Source organism: Heterodontus francisci, chromosome 10, assembly GCF_036365525.1.
Source record: "Heterodontus francisci isolate sHetFra1 chromosome 10, sHetFra1.hap1, whole genome shotgun sequence".
Lineage (NCBI taxonomy): Eukaryota > Metazoa > Chordata > Chondrichthyes > Heterodontiformes > Heterodontidae > Heterodontus > Heterodontus francisci.
This window is the reverse complement of record NC_090380.1, coordinates 77,404,244-77,420,980: the sequence shown is the minus strand read 5'-3', so window position 1 is coordinate 77,420,980 and position 16,737 is coordinate 77,404,244. Positions and strand designations below refer to the sequence as shown.

The window sequence follows — 16,737 nt, the reverse complement described above, 5'->3', positions numbered from 1 at the left end:
CAAGGGATAAAACCCCACCTCAGTTTGTTTCAGCTCTTTGAAAAGTCTGCCAGTTTTCCATCCTTTGAGAAACCCTGAGAAGCAAGTGTAAGAAACTACCTGAAACCCCTGTTGCTGCATTTTTCCTGGAAAGCCTGCCCAAACTGATCTTCAATGTCGCCAGACAAGAACTGTTCTAGGAAGATCCCAGTGATAGCCACCAAGTGTATTTGGGAAGCCTAACCAAAACAAAGGACATCTAACAACTTTCCATATCTTTTTTGTTCAAGAATTAGCAAGTATTTGGCCAAAATATTCTTTTTGTCTGTTTATGTTGTAATAGAGCTCTAAAGAGTAAATCTTTTTTATCGGTTATTTGTGTGTATTTGTGTGTGTGAGGGGCTAAGGTAAAAAGGGAACTTTTATATTTCAACCTGTTTGTTAATGCTTTGCATTGTTACTGGTTAAGACTTGTTTTATAATCAACTGATAATTTTGATGTTAATTAAAGAAACCTGGTTGCTGCATTTTATTCTGGAATAAAAATAGGGTCTATGATTGACTTTATTGGTAATTGGGAAAAAATGTAAATATATGTTGTGACCTGTGGATAAATGGAACTAGATAAACAGTGCACTCCCCTGCTTTGGTTGTAACAATATGTTCACTTGTGCTGTAAGATTCACCAAGTACAGACTGCTCTAATTTGCCATCTATCTCATATGGGCTAAAAGTTACTGTGCTGATGATTGTGAAGAATAGTGCAAGTGTCAGTGATCTTCAGGATTTTTCACCTCTGATTATGATGTTCTGCAGGCTCCCAGTCTTCAGGTAGACCTAGAAAAGGGTACAGGAACAAAGGTCAGCATGGAATGGAAAAGCTAGGCGATAGCAAATGATTGGCAGCAATACATAGCACCAAATTGTCACATTGCCTGAATGTGTGATTGCTTCAGGAAAGTGAAAGGGTACAAGTAATAGGTAGACATCCTGCTGAATGTGAGCTGTAGCCTCACCAATGCACCTTGCTCTAATTGCCCTGATAAAATCTATTTCTTCCAGCTCCGTCTGGGTGAGGGCTTGGAGGGAGTCTGCAGCTCCTCCCAATTCTGATCCTCTCCCTTGTGTTGCGAGCCAACTCCTTCTTCAGAAAGAGGGAGAGTTGGTGAGTGACCATTGGCAACTTCATATATGGTGTATGCTGACAGGGAGATGTAGCAAGTTGTGAGCAGGATGGAGCAAGGAAGTGTCTCCACTGTGAAAAGAAAAAGCAGTCAGCAGAAGAGTGAAATGCTTAACAGCTGTTACCATAATACTGTTACTGCCTATGGTGAGGACAGCAGAGTGTGTGATTGGAATGAGAAGGACAGATGATATAGTGTCCCTTTATAATTGGTGGAGAAGCAGAGGAGTGAAATGTTTAAAATGCTGGAAGAGTGCTGTGGCCAACTGCAATGTATAGGAATAGAGAGGTAAACAATGCATGCTCACCCTTGCTGTTTGGGTCATATGTTTGAAGTGTTTCCAGCACTGAATCCACATCCTGGGGAATTATGGAGAAGGTATTCACAATGTCTTGCACATCCCTCCACGGGCTGTATTTTAACAAGCCCAGCCCACGGCTTCGGGCTTTGTGGCAGGAGTGGGGGGTGGGGGGGAACAGAAGATTGTTCCTGCAGAGGCCCACCACGGAGGCTGACGCTGGGAAAGCCTGGCCTGATCCTCCTGGTAGTGGTGAGGCCCCGTGGTGGAGCCCCCCCCCCCCCCCCCCCCCCACCACTGCCTCTGGGCAACGGGAACAGAATTACAATATTTAAATGAATATTGTAATGCATAAATAAATTTAAATAAAATTACCTTTAATCTTCCTGTCCCGCCGCGATCCTCAGTGTGGTGGCCGGCACTCTAGTGCCTTCAATTCCCCGTCTGGGGAAAGCCGGTGTGACACTGGTGGGAAGTGGGGAGGAGTTACGATTTTCAGTGCATGGGGGGAATAGGGTCAAATAAACGAAATGGGTATAGGGAATGGTGGGAAGGGGTGAACTTTAAACTTTGTGCAGTCTGGGGAGGGGAAATGTCAGATTTAAAAGATAAGTGCTTTGGGGGGAAAGGGCAAATAGTTAATGTAATGGTTACTGGGGGGTGGGAAAGGGGCATTAGAAATGTTTTGATATTTGGGGGTGGGGGGGGTGGTGGTGTCTCCTGAAAAATGTAAATATGCCTGCAGGGCTGGCGGCTGTTTAAAAATGGTGCCTGTCCCTGCACACAGGCAGCTCATGCCATTGCCAGTGATGGACAGCCCACCCCCTCCATATGATTGGAGGGTGGGCCAACCAGGCTATTTAAATGAGCCGCTGCGCGCGAGCTTGCAGCGGCTCTTTGACGTATGGAACGCATGTGCGAGCCACCATTTTTTGAGCTCTCCGCTAATGGGCTCTCAAAATCCAGCCCCAGGTCTCTTTGGGTAAGTTGCTGCCATATAAGTGGACCACGGCAGGCAGTAAGACTTCAGGATACTAGGTGGGTGACCATCCAGAAGACTAGGAAGAGGCAGGAGGTGCAGGAGTCTCCGGGTGTGTGCCACTTTCAAACAGGTACTCAGCATTGGAGACTGCTGGGGGTGACAGTACCCTGAAGGAGTGTTGTCCAGACCATGGCACCAATAGACAAGGGTCTGTACAAAAGGGAGCAGCAAAGTGTAGAAATACAGTTGTTTTAGGAGATTCCATAGTCAGGGGGACAGACAGGCATTTCTGAAACCAGCCCATGACGTCGGGCTCTGTGGCAGGAGTCACATGGTGTGTTGCCTCCCTAGTGCCAGGGTAAAGGACATCACAGAGAAGGTGCAGGATATTCTGCAAGGGGAAGGGAGTGAGCCAGAAGGTGTGGATCACGTTGGTACCAATGACATAGCGAGGGCAGGTACTGAGGTCCTACGGTCAGATTTTCAGGAGATAGGGAGGAGGTTAAACAGTAGGACCGCGAAGGTAGTAATCTCTGGATTACTCCCAGTGCCACCTGCTAGCAAGAGTAGAAATAGTTAGAAAGGGAGGATCAATGCATGGCTTGAAGCATGGTGCAGGAGGGAAGGCTTCAGGTTTTGGGGCATTAGGACCAGTTCTGGGGCAGAGGGAACCTATTCAAAAGGGATGGGTTGCACCTTAACAGGACTGGGGCCAATGTCTTTGCGGGGAGGTTCATTAGTGTGGTTGGGGAGGGTTTAAACTAGATTGGCAGGGGGATGGGCACCAGCATATAGAAGTAGAAAAAAGGAATAAGGTGCACAAAGTAAGAGTGCTGGATATTATCAGAGAAGAGAGCAGTACCATATCAGATAGGTGCAGACTAAGAAGGACTTCTAGGAATACAAAGACAGGTTTACAATGCATGTATGTAAATGCACAAAGTGTGGTGAATAAGGTTGGTGAGCTACAAGCACAAATAGCAGTATGGGAATATGATGTAGTGGCAAAAACGGAAACTTGGCTTAAAAATGGTGAGGACTGGGCGCTTAATATACAAGGATATAAAATGCATCGGAAAAGATAGGGAAGGAAAAATGGGAGGTGGGATGATTAGAGAAGACATTGTAGTGTTGGAAAGAAGAGATGTCCTTGAGAGAGCAAGGACAGAATCAATTTGGTTAGAGTTGAGAAGCAAAAAAGGCATGATCACGTTACAAGGGATATTCTATAGGCCTCCAAATAGTGAGAAAGAGATAGAGGAGCAAATCTGCAGGCAAATCACTGAGATGTACTAGAACTATGGAGTGGTGATATTGGGGGAACTTTAATTATCCAAATATCAATTGGGATTATTTTAGAGTAAAGGGAAAGGAGCGGGAGGAATTTCTGGATTGTGTTCAGGAGAACTTCCTTGATCAGTATGTTCTTGGCCCATTTAGAAGGAAACATTGCTGGATCTGGTGTTGGGAAATGAGCTGGGCCAAGTGGACCTAGTGTCTGTGGGGGAGCACTTGGGTAAGAGTGATTATCATATCATAAGGTTTAGATGCGTAATGCAGAAAAGCAAAGAACATTACTCGGTATAACAGCTAGATTGGAAGACAGCAAATTTCAATGCGATGAGAAGGGATCCATCCAGGATAAAATTGAAGCAAAGATTGACAGGAAAAACTCTAACAAAACAATGGGTTATTTTTAAGGAAGAGATGCTTCAGGCACAGGCTAGGTACATTCCAACAAGGGCGAAAGGTAAGGAAGCTAAAAACAGGGCTCTGTGGATGATGAGAGAGATAGAGAATATGATGCAACAAAAAAAGAGGGTGTATGATGCTTGTCAGGGGAATTCTTCAAGTGAGAACTAGGCCAAATATAATAATTTGAGAGGGGAGGTGAAGAGGAAAATAAGACTAGCAAAGAGAGAATGTGAGATTAGAATGGAAGTCAACATAAACCTCTTCTACCAGCAATGTAAATAGAAAGCAGGTAGTAAGAGGTGGAGTGGGGCCTATTAGAGATAAAGAGGGTAATATATTCTTAGAGACACAGGGCAAGGCTAGTATACTTAATGAGTACTTTGTATCGGTGTTTGCTAAGAGGAATCTGACAAACTATCAGTAGAAGCAGAGAGAGTAGAAGCCAGGATAGGGTAAAAATTGAGAGGGATGAGGTACTGGAAAGGCTGGCTATGCTTAGGGTAGATAAGTCACCTGGTCTGGATGGCTTGCATCCCAGGTTGCTAAAGGAAGTTGGGATGAAGATAGTGGAAGGGCTTGCCATAATTTTCCAATCTTCTCTAGCTATGGGGGAGGTGCCAGAGGATTGGAGAAATGAAAATGTGACACCCTTATTCAAGAAAGGGTGTAAGGACAGTCTTAGCAAATACAGGCCAGTTAGTTTAACATCTGTGGTGGATAGGTTTTAGAAAAAATAATCAGAGAAAAAAAATCAACAGGCACTTGGAGAGGTTTGAATTAATTAAGGGGAGCCAGTGCGGATTTGTAAAAGGCAGATCATGCTTAAGTAATCTAACTGAATTTTATTTGATAAAGTAACAGAGAAGGTTGATGAAGGGAATTTGGTGGACGTTGGATGTTGGATTTTAAGAAAGTGCTTGATAAAGTACCACATAAAAGGCTGGTTAACAAAACTGAGGCTCATGAAGGGTCAGTGTCCAACTGGATAAAAAATTGGCTTAAGGACAAAAAACAGATAGTCATGCTAAATGGTTGTTTGTTATACTGGAGGATGGTCGACAGTGGTAGAAACATAGAAACATAGAAAATAGGGGCAGGAGTAGGCCATTCGGCCCTTCGAGCCTGCTCCGCCATTCATTATGATCATGGCTGATCATCTAACTCAGTAACCTGTTCCCGCTTTTGCCTCATACCCTTTGATTCCTTTAGACCCAAGAGCTATATCTAACTCCTTCTTGAAAACATACAATGTTTTGGCCTCAACTGTTTTCTGTGGTAGCGAATTCCACAGGCTGACCACTCTCTGGTGAAGAAATTTCTCCTCATCTCAGTCCTGAAAGGTTACCCCGTATTCTTAGACTATGACCCCTGGTTCTGGACTCCTCCACTATCGAGAACATCCTTCCTGCATCTAACCTGTCAAGTTCTGTTAGAATTTTATAGGTTTCGATGAGATCCCCCCTCACTCTTCTGAACTCCAGCGAATATAATCCTAACCGACTCAATCTTTCCCCATTCGTCAGTCCCGCCATCCCAGGAATCAGTCTGGGAAACCTTTGCTGCACTCCCTCTACAGCAAGAATATACTTCTTCAGATAAGGAGACAAAAACTGCACACAGTATTCCAGGTGTGGCCTCATCAAGGCCCTGTATAATTGCAGCAAGACATCTCTGCTTCTGTACTCGAATCCTCTTGCTAAGAAGGCCAACATACCATTTGCCCGCTTTACCGCCTGTTGCACCTGCATGCTTACCTTCAGCGACTGGTGTACAAGAACACCCAGATCTTGCTGCATATTCCCCTCTCTCAGTTTATAGCCGTTCAGATAATAATCTGCCTTCCTGATTTTGCTACCAAAGTGGATAACCTCACATTTATCCACATTTTACTGCATCTGCCATGCCCACTCAATCAACTTGTCCAAATCACCCTGAAGCCTCTCTGCATCCTCCTCACAACTCACCCTCCCACCCAGTTTTGTGTCATCTGCAAATTTGGAGATATTACATTTAGTTCCCTCATCTAAATCATTAATGAATATTGTGAATAGCTGGGGTCCTAGCACCGATCCCTGCGGTACCCCACTAGTCACTGCCTGCCATTCGGAAAAAGACCCATTTATCCCTACCCTTTGTTTCCTGTCCACCAACCAATTTTCTGTCCATCGCAATACACTACCCCCAATCCCATGCGCTTTAATTTTACATGCTAATCTCTTATGTGGGACTTTGTCGAAAGCCTTCTGAAAGTTGAAATAAACCACATCCACTGGCTCCACCTCATCAACTCTACTAGTAACATCCTCGAAGAATTCTAGTAGATTTGTCAAGCATGACTTCCCTTTTGTAAATCCATGCTGAGTCTGCCCGATTCCACCACTGTTCTCTAAGTGCTCTGCTATAAAATCTTTGATAATGGACTCTAGAATTTTCCCCACTACTGACGTCAGGTTGACTGGTCTATAATTCCCTGCTTTCTCTCTACCTCCCTTTTTAAATAGTGGGGTTACATTAGCTACTCTCCAAGCTGTAGGAACTGTTCCAGAGTTTATAGAATCTTGGAAGATGACCACCAATGCATCCACTATTTCTAGGGCCACTTCCTTAAGTACTCTGGGATGCATACCATCAGGCCCTGGTGATTTATCGGCCTTCAATCCCATCAATTTCCCCAACACCATTTCTCTGCTAATACTGATTTCCCTCAGTCCCTCTCTCTCACTAAGCCCTGTGTTCCCCAACATTTCTGGTATGATATTTGTGTCGTCTTTTGTGAAGAGAGAACCAAAGTATGCATTTAGTTGTCTTTACTCCAGTGTTTGCCTCCCATTACCATGGCTTTTATAAGTTTTCATTAGTCTTTCAATGTTGGGCCTTGTTTGTTAATGATCTTTCCTTTCTTCTCTTTTCCTACCTTGGTTTTACCCTCTTTATTCACCCAATCAATGCTCTATTTTCTTTTGATACATACCTTGCTTTTTAAATACATTATTTTTCCACTCATTTTTACCACTTCGACCAGTATGGTGCTGAGATTTGGTCAGACTGGGATGATGGGCAGAATTTTGTGTGGCTGTTTGAAGCGGGAATGGTGGTGTGGGGGGATGGAGAATCCGTCGGAAGAGTCCACCCAGAAATCCACCATTGTGATGTCGGTTCCGGATTTAGTCAGCGGCAGGAAAGCACCAAGGCGGAATTGAAGCCCCGGCGCAACGGGAATGTATTTAAATTGTAGAACATTTACTTTCAAACACTAGCATATTATTCATCGCGATTTAATAGGGGGGTTTGGGATTACGTGGACGTGCCTTCAGGTTCACAACTGTTGAAAGCTGACGACACTGAGATGAGGCTTCAATGCCGTGACAGGGAAGCAGCCATGACCAGCACTGCATAGGGGGAGACGGGGTTGCAAAGGCCCTTTCCAGACTGCAGTACTGTGCGCTCTGCAAGGGGGTTGGGGGTCTCAGGTGCTCTACACGGGGGACTGCTTGGATTTGGGTGGCTGTATCTGGTGAACATACTGTTGCATGAGATGTGTGTTTGCCAATACTCCTGGATGAGAGGGTTGGCCATCAGCAAGGGTGGGCACTGTGGGCCACCAGGGAGTCTGATGGGAAAAGTAACAAAACCTCACTTGCCATGGCAGGATTGTCTCTGCATTAACAGTGCTCTGTAAGCCCACTGTAGGCATGAGACTCATACACCCAGTCTTGTTGGATCCCCATGACGTGATGCGGTGCCTCTGTCAGAAGGAGGGCCAAGAGGCAGCTGCGCTGTCCATGAAGCTCTACAATGAGAGCAGCAGCAGCCGACCATGCCAAGAAGGGACCACCTGTGCCAGAGAGTGTACCGGACTTGGATCAGGTACCTCCAAATGTCCAAGAGGCATTATCAGTGAAAAACCAATGCTGAGATCCCCAGGCTTTTCCGGAACCCTTCCGAATTTAGTGCCAATCAGGCACTTAAGTGGACAGTGACGGACCTTCTATAGGATTTAGGACCCCGTTGCTGGAAGTCCTACCCTTGGAGAGCTGCTGGCCAATCAGAGGCTGGCAGCTGCAGCTGGAGGTGACCGTCCTAGAGGCCTAGGAGCATCGCTGCAGCCAGTCCTCAGGTAGGAGGGATCTTCTGGGCGGGGATTGCGAGGGAGGGCCACCCCCCACTTCCTGATGCTGGGTCCCTCACTCAGACACTGTGCCTTTTAACAGGGAAACCCACCCCCTCCTCCCCCCACCCGGAGCTGGGAAGCAGCCGGTGTAGTTTTTCCTACCGTGATTCCTGTTTGGCAACAGGGCTGCTCGCTGCACAGGTAATTGCGGCTGCAGGGGGGAGAGGCCCATAATTGGAGATTAATTGCCCAGCTGTTCACAGGCCTTCTCACCCCGGACTAAGTTTCGGTGGAGGCGGGATGGCGGCGGCAAACTCCCCTCCCTCACTTCGCCACCATCCCACCCAATATTATGCTATCCTCGCCTCCAAACCTGCTATGGGGGAGAGCAGAAAATTCCACCCTATGGCTCTCCAGGGAGGCTGTCACTGACTTATGCACCATGCTGCAGGACGAGTTGCGACCTATGGGATTTGGGGGTCACCCTATGTCAGCGGTCTTGAGGATCACTGTAGCACTAAACGTTTACATGTCTGGATCATTCCAAGGATCCACAGGGGACATGTGTGGGGTCTCGCAGGCAGCAGATCACCTTTGCATTAAGGAGGTGACCAATGCTCTGCTCTAGAGGGCTGGTGACTATGTGTGCTACAGACTGACCCTGGCAGTCAGGCAGAAAGGGGCATCGCTGGATTTCCCTGGTACAAGATATGATACATTGCATGCATGTGGCCATCAAGGCTCCATCACACCAGCCAGCCGCCTTCACCAACAGGAAGGGCTTCCATTCAATAAATGTTCAATTTGTCTGTGATCACTGAAAGCATTTCCTGCAGGTGTGTGCCCTCTTCCCGGGAAGCAGCCATGACGCATACTACTTCAACAGTCCCAGGTGCCACAGCTTTTCAGGCCCCCCTCGCTCGCCTTCAGGGATGGATTCTCAGGGACAAGGGCTACCCGTTGAAGACATGGCTACTGACGCCTGTGAGAAGCCCTCGCAATGCAGCAGAGGAGAGGCACACTTGCCACGGCTCCACCCGAGCGACCATTGAGCAGGCCATTGGGCTGCTGAAGATGAGATTCCGCTGCCTTGATCAATCCGTTGGAGCCTTGCAGTTTGCCCAGCTAGGGTCTTGCATATCGTGGTGGTCTGCTGTGCTCTTCACAATCTAGCACTGCAGAGGGGGGAGGCCTTGCATGACGATGAGATGCCTGAAGCAGAGAAGGGAGAGGAGCAAGCAACACCGATGTTGAAGCCCTTGCACCGGAGGCCAGGCAGATTCAGCAACATACCAAGGAGGCAAGAGACAATCTCATAATTACCCGCTTCCAGCCAACCTGATGTCCACTTACACAGAAACCAAAAAAGACTGAACTCAATGCATACTGTCTGTTGCCTCCTTCCCATTTGTGTTCCGTGCCTAGCACCCAGCTGAAACAGGCACTAGTGCCCATGGGAGATCATATTTGAATGAAGGCTGTGCTAATTTGGCATTCTACGAAGGGGTAAGGGTGAAGTCGGCACCTCACAATTAAGGCATGATAGAATAATCACTTGTACACAATGAAAGTTAATGGCTTGAACAAAAGAACTTTATATTAATCCTCACATGTCAGATATCACACACCCATGAACCCCAAGTGTGTTTAGATGCTTTTCTTTATACATTTGCGAGTGCTTCTATGAGGTGTGAACCCAGCACCAGTAGCTGGGCTAGAGGCAAGCTGTGGGTCAGACTGCCCCTTGGCCTATGATGACTTCAGTGGCTGTCTTCTGGCTGCCTGAGGCCTGAAAAGCCCTGGCTACCTGATGGTTTCCTGCACTGTTGCAGAACTCTCCTCAGGTGTCAGGGCTGCTGGAGCTAGACTCACTGGCAGCAGGGCTGAGGAGCCACTTTTTACACTTGGTGTGCCCTGAGGTGCGACCCCAGCTGTGGAGGCCAGCCCCTCCTCCTCCCTTTCAAGGCTCACTTGAACCTCCCTGCTCACCAGAGAAAGACGAGGAGCTGGAGAAGACTCCAGGCGCCTCATAGTTCTCTCGCCTTGTCACTGCTGTGTCAAGCTCATGGCCAAGGCGATGGTGTGCAGGTCTCTGTGCATTTGTGAGATCTGGCTCTCAATGAGGGTCACCAACCTCTCGATGGAAGAAGCCATGTGCTCACATGCCTGAGACAAGGCAGCAGTCATGGGATATAGACCCCTCCATCATTCGCTCAGGGCTGTGCATGGCCTCTCGCATCTCAACCAGATGTTCTCTTGCCCCTCTCTGCAACTTCAGCTTGCCCTGTGCTGTTGACACCAGAGGCTCATCATCAGCCCTGGGCTCAGCATGGCCCTGGCCACCCCCAGTCCTCCGACTGTCAGTGGTCTCGGCTGTATCAGCCTCAGCCAGCTGCTCGGGTGCATATGAGATCCTCTCACCAACTTGTGACTGATTCTTCAGCCGCGCTGGTGGAGGGTGCAGGACAGATGCGTCCTCTGAGTGCCTTTTCTCCTCAGAAGTGGATGGCTGTCCCTCTTCTGGTTAAGTCTCCTGTAAATGTCGACCTTCAGGAGAGAACAAAAACATGTCTGGGTTAGGCTCTGCAGATCTCAGCATGCCAACCATATGTGACGTGCATCTCCGGAAGTGATTTGTATGTCAATGGAAGCCAATCTTCACTCTCTTGGCAGGAGACTGCAGTCTCTCCATCCCTGCCAATTCCAACGCCTCTTGCTCAGCTGTTCTGAGAGGCTGAGGATCCTGCATGTTTCCACCTGTTCGGACTGTTTCCCTCCCGTTGTGGGCCCTCTTGTCCTGCAAGAGGAATGATGCAGATAGTCATACTTTGCAGAGAAATCAACATGACAGTTCTGCTAGTGTCAGCCTCTCATTCCCTACTGTGCTTTCACATATAGCTCATGCTGCTGCCCGCTCCCGGGGCAGTTAAGGGGGGGCTGTGCTGCGAAAGATGGCTGTGACCGAGATGCAATCATTCATCTGTCAGGATGAGGTGATGCCTAACCCCCTCTGCCATCGCTGTTGTAGTGCCACCCTCCCCATGCCCCCCATCCTCCTGCAATAGCCACTTGCAATCACTAAAAAATAGAGAGGTGTGGAGCACTCACCTTGGCAGAACGCAGGCTGCACTGTACCTTGTTTGGGGGGTAACCGCGCAGCTACTGACTTTCTCAGCGATCTCCATCCAGGCTTGCTTGGTCAGGCAGGCAGACCTCTTCTTACCATCACTGGGGAAGAGGACCTCCTGGTTTTCCCTTGCAGCCTGAAGGAGAATCTGGAGGGAGGCATCACTGAACCATGGGACCATGCTTTGTCTTGTCTCGGCCATCCTGCAACGTCCACCTCGGGGTGGGGGTGGGGGTGGAGGTTCAGAGTCAATGTAGAACAGGTGACTGCAAGGAAGCAATGCAAGCAGGGCTAGCAGGGCTTTAAATATGGTGCCAGCACCTGCCCTGGAGGCATCTCGCCTTCCACTCCCGCCGCTTGATTCGGGGTGCCCTGTGCCTCCATTATGCAAAGTTGCCACCTGCCGCATGATCGCGGTGGGGCAGCTGCCCACGTGACAAATGTGAATGTCCAATTAAGGACTGCAGACAGGATCCTGATGTTGCCAGGGCAATCAGAGGGCCAGAAGCTCAGAAGCCTCAGCAGTGCCACTAAGAGAGGTAGTTGCTGCTGAGGCATGCAGGAGACCTTGGGAGCAGGGCCAGGTAAGTTTAAAAAATATAAAAAATTCAGGGGGCCGAGGGTCAGAGGGGAAATCCTCCCTGCCCACTCCCCTCTCTTTGGGCCAGCCTCCAGCTGCTACAGGGTGCTGCCTCCATTAATTAGCACCTTCTCATGCGACGGGGGTCGCCCCACCATTGGCAAAATGCCAGCGGCCTGTACAATGGCCCCTAATTGGGCCTTTAATTATGCTATTTGGCTGACCACTTCCTTGGAGCAGGCAGCTGCTCTGCATCTGGGCCCACTATTGGTAAAATGTCGCGACAGCAGGACCACATCAGGGAGCTGATGCATCGCAGTTCCCCGTGATTTTACTGGTTTCACCGCCCTCGTTCCCACGCCCTCCCCCCCCACCATCCCTCAGCCCCCATTCCACCACCCGGTAGCCGGTAAAATTCTGGCCACAGAATCTTTAGCCCAGAAATTTGGGCGCACCCATTTTACAGGCAGGGGTTGGCATATGTTGCCCCACCTGCACCCAAACGGTAAGACTCAAAGCCTTGTTTCAATGGAGCTGACGGGGCAACAAAAATCCACCAGCAAAGAGGAGTGCAAGATTGGGCTGCTGCTAATGTCACAGTGCCTCAAGGTAAGTGGGTTGGGAGATCAGGGATCAGGCCAGGAGTGTAAACGATAATGTGGGTTACTTACTTTCTTGGTTGGGCCCAGTAGACAATCCCAAGGCCTAGGTTTCCTAAGTACAGAGGCAAACCAATCTTGGAAAGTGGGCCTTTAACAGTTGTTGGGCCCTTTGCATGCAAATACAATGGCAAAACGCCTGCTTCAAGCATGGGTAAAGGACTCATATTTATTGTCTTTACCCAATATGGTGAACAGCATATGGCTGGAAATCCATCATATTGGGCAAGTAATAGGCTGAGTAGCGTTCAAATAACTGAAGTGCCGGCCTGGATTATATTCCAAGAGTAGGGCTTGTTCCCACAATCTTCTGACTTGAAGGTATGTGTAACCACTGAGCCAAATTGATATTTTAGAAACAAAAGGGAAGGCACAAGGCCAAAAAGCAGGAAGGCAAAAGGATACAGAATGGGAGAGAAGAAGATAGCCAGCAATTAAAATTTAAACACCAACTTACTGTTGGGAATGGAGGAAAACTAGGAAGAATACAGAAGAATTTAATGAAATTAAATAAAAAGGGCAGCAGACTACACAGGATTGTATTCGGTAATGAAAATGTTAGTTGCATCTAACAGAAGCAATGTTATATGGAAACCAAACAGTATAGTGAAGCATTAATGAACTTAAAGGGAAAGATTTTGTATTAAAATAAGTGGTAACTAAAAGAGCATAATGAATTCAAAAAAACTGTAACAGTGACTCAATTGAAGATTTAATACTAATACCTTTATGATAAAGACAGAGGCTTGCGAACAGTCAGTTGTTAAGAATTTTCTCGTTAATATACATAAACCCCTTCAAAAGTATTTATATTTTTGATTAACATAAGAACTTACCCTGAGACATTAATATGTAACAAGTTTCCACATACTGGGGTGAAATTCAACTTTGACAGTAGCGTAAAATGGGCAGTAATGGATCAGCTACATGTTATACACCTCGCTTGAGTTTCCTTCAGAAGTTGAATTTCACCCCCAACTCTCGTCAATTTTCAGAGGTGTTTACTGATGGTGGACCAAAGATTAAAAATGAAAAAGTTGTTTCTTCGAACCCATGCAGATAATAAAATCTGTTGCACTGAAAATGTTCATAAAGATTGCAAGGAAGAATCAATTAACATCAATTGCAAGCTGTAATCAACACAAAGTGTTTCAAGGTAGGCATTTCAAGCACATGTTTGATTTCTCTGTATTGGGTTTCTGTAATTCATCAAAGCTGGTGATGTTAATAATGTGATTTTTTAGGACTTTCTTTTGTAGAAATGTGGCTTTCTGCTTGAATTTGACTGATTTAGGGGTCTTTGAATTCTGAAGGAATACTTCAATACCATATGGGAAGGTAATACTATAAATAAAAAATGCTGTAGTTTATAATATTCAGCCTTGACAAATTAAAGAAAATATTTTTATAGGCATGAGGAAGACGTGCATTTTGAAAACCATACAGGATATTTAGTGCTCCAAAGGTTAAATAAATGTGCACAACTTCTGAAATCATTTCAGGTGCCAATGCCCCATAAAATATTTTGAACCAGGCTTTCAATGTGCTAATCTTGATTCTATATATGAATAAAATATTTTTATAAAGGTGGCAATGCATTTGACAGCAGAAGTCCTCAGGGAGCCTCCCACCCTGTAATATGATTATGCAGTGCTATTGATGCAAGGCACAGAGCATTCTTAATCTCAGAATCTCCCTGTCTCTTGTTTGAAAGAGAATTTAAGTGATGAGATTCAGCAGTGTGGAAATTAATCTCACACTCTTACTTGAGACATGGGATGTTGTCCTTTACTCCCTCTGGTGTTAATGCATTTGTACTACCAGATAATGCTGCAGTCTTTGAAAAAGAAAGCTGTGAAGTATCAGTGAATGGTGGTATAGATTCAGGTTCTGGAGTAATAATATCTTCAACTTCATACTGTAATCGCAGTTCCAGAGCCTAGAAACACAAAGATTTCAAGAAAATATTAAACACAATTTCTTGCCTTAAGGATTACAAGCATTTTACAAGTATATTTAATCTGCTATTTTTCTCTTGGCAGTTTTCACCATCTCATGTAGTTTATAGGACGGGCAGGAGGTCTGCTCTTAGATCTTCACTTATCCTCCATAGCATGAGTGATCCACGAAAAATTGACCTTCTGATTTTCCCTCACTGTGGGAAGGTGTCTGGCCTCCATCTGCCATTTCTCCAGATTAGTGTGGCTCAAATTGGGAATTCTAGCAGCAGCCTGAATTTTCTCTAGTCTTCGATAGTGGGCAGGCAGTTGTGCCACAATGGCCCCATTATAATTAAGTCTGAGGACCAATATCTCGTGAATCTCTGATTTTACCTCATGCTGCATCCCTGTGCACCCAATGGGCACTTCTGAATTTCTGGGACTTTATGTTTTATATTACCATTGAAAATATAGCAGCTGTTTTACATGCACTACTGTAAATCAGTGTTAAATGCACAATAGCTGTAGGTATTCTGGCAGCAGATGGCACCTCTACACCTAGCTCTTAGCACACTCAGAATGTTCAATCCCCACAGTTGTTGCCGGGTAGCATCAACAATGCCAGCAAACCGCCAGTCAAGAAGAAACAGGCAGATAGTGAAGAAGACCCCTGAGTGCATCTCACTCTCCAGCCAGTATTCAGTTCTGAATACTGAGGAAAGTGATCGTTCATCTAGGGAGTTCAGCCAGAGCCAAGGCCATGGCAATATGGGTGGCTCAGCTGTACAGGGGGATACAAGGAAGACTGGAAGAGTGATAGTTATAAGAGATTCGATAGTCAGGGGAACAGACAAGCATTTCTGTAGCCGCAGACATGGATCCAGGATGGTGTGTTGTCTCCCTGGTGGCAGGGTCAAGGATGTCACTGAACGGCTGCAGAGCACCCTGAGGGGGGAGGATGAACAGCCGGCAGTTGTTGTCCACATTGGTACCAATGACATAGGTGGAAGAGGGATGTGGTCCTGTAGAAAGAGTTCAGTGAGCTAGGTAAGAAATTAGCAAGCAGGACAGCAAAAGTAGTAATCTCTGGATTACTCCCAGTACCATGCACAAGTGAGTATAGAAATAGGAGGATACTGCAGATGAATGCATGGCTGGAAAGATGGTGCAGGAGGGAGAGCTTTCGATTCCTGTGGCATTGGGACCAGTTCTGGAGAAGACGGGACCTGTACAGGCCGGACAGGTTGCACCTGAACAGAGCTGGGACAAATTTTCTTGCAGGGCAATTTGCTAGTGTTATTGCGGTGGGTTTAGAGGAACTTGACAGGGGCGTGGGAGCCAGGAGATAATTACAAGAGAGAAACACCAAAGTACACAAAGAGTTGGAAGAGACAGATAGCACAAGAGTAGGAAATAGAAAAGTATTAGGTGAGGTCAAAGTAAGATTGTTAGACAGTACCAGAGAAGGGAGTAGTTCCATATTGGATGGCAGTGGACTGAGAAGGACAATGAGGAATGCAATGACAGGATTACAATGCATGTATGTAAATGCACAAACTGTGGTGAATAAAGTTGGTGAGCTACAAGCACAAATTGTAGGATGGGAATATGATGTAGTAGTAATATCGGAACCGCGGCTTAAAAATAGCGAGGGCTGGGTGCTTAATATTCAAGGATATAAAGTGATCAGAAAAGATAGAGAAGGAAGAAAAAGAGGTGGGTTAAAGCCTGGCTCAGGTATAAAATTAAAACCCAACGCGGGCCCGACTCGACCACAGCGAACCCGAGCCCTTTAATGTTTCTTTGCGCCCTACCCGACCCGACCCGACACGAATCTCATTCATCTGTTCCGGCAGCAGGCTATTCCTGCAGCTGGAGTCGTGGGGAATCATGGGTAAGCCTGATCCCATCTCTGCCTGCAAGCAGTGTCCAGCACGACACGACCAGAGCCCGAATGCTGGACTCGAAATTTTGATCAGACCCAACCTGAACCCGACACATATAGTCGGGTCGAGTCGGGTTCGGGTTGGGTAGCCAGGCTTTAAAGTGGGTGGCAGTCCTGATTTGGGAAGGCACTGCAGTGCTGGAAAGGGAGGATGTCCTGAAAGAGGCAAGGACATAATCCATTTGGAGTTGAGGAGCAAAGGGGGTATGATCACGCGACTAAGGGTATTCAAAAAGC

At 46.8% G+C, this 16,737-nt stretch overlaps 1 protein-coding gene across 2 annotated transcripts in view; it reads right to left on the bottom strand.

The window, feature by feature from the left end:
* stxbp5l (syntaxin binding protein 5L) overlaps nt 1–16,737 on the bottom strand; it is a 679,153-nt gene that overhangs the window by 168,326 nt on the left and 494,090 nt on the right. For both annotated transcript variants that reach the window (XM_068039933.1, XM_068039934.1), the window contains exon 17: nt 14,382–14,554. In XM_068039933.1, coding sequence (XP_067896034.1) covers nt 14,382–14,554 — 173 coding nt within the window. The remainder of the gene's footprint in view (nt 1–14,381; nt 14,555–16,737) is intronic.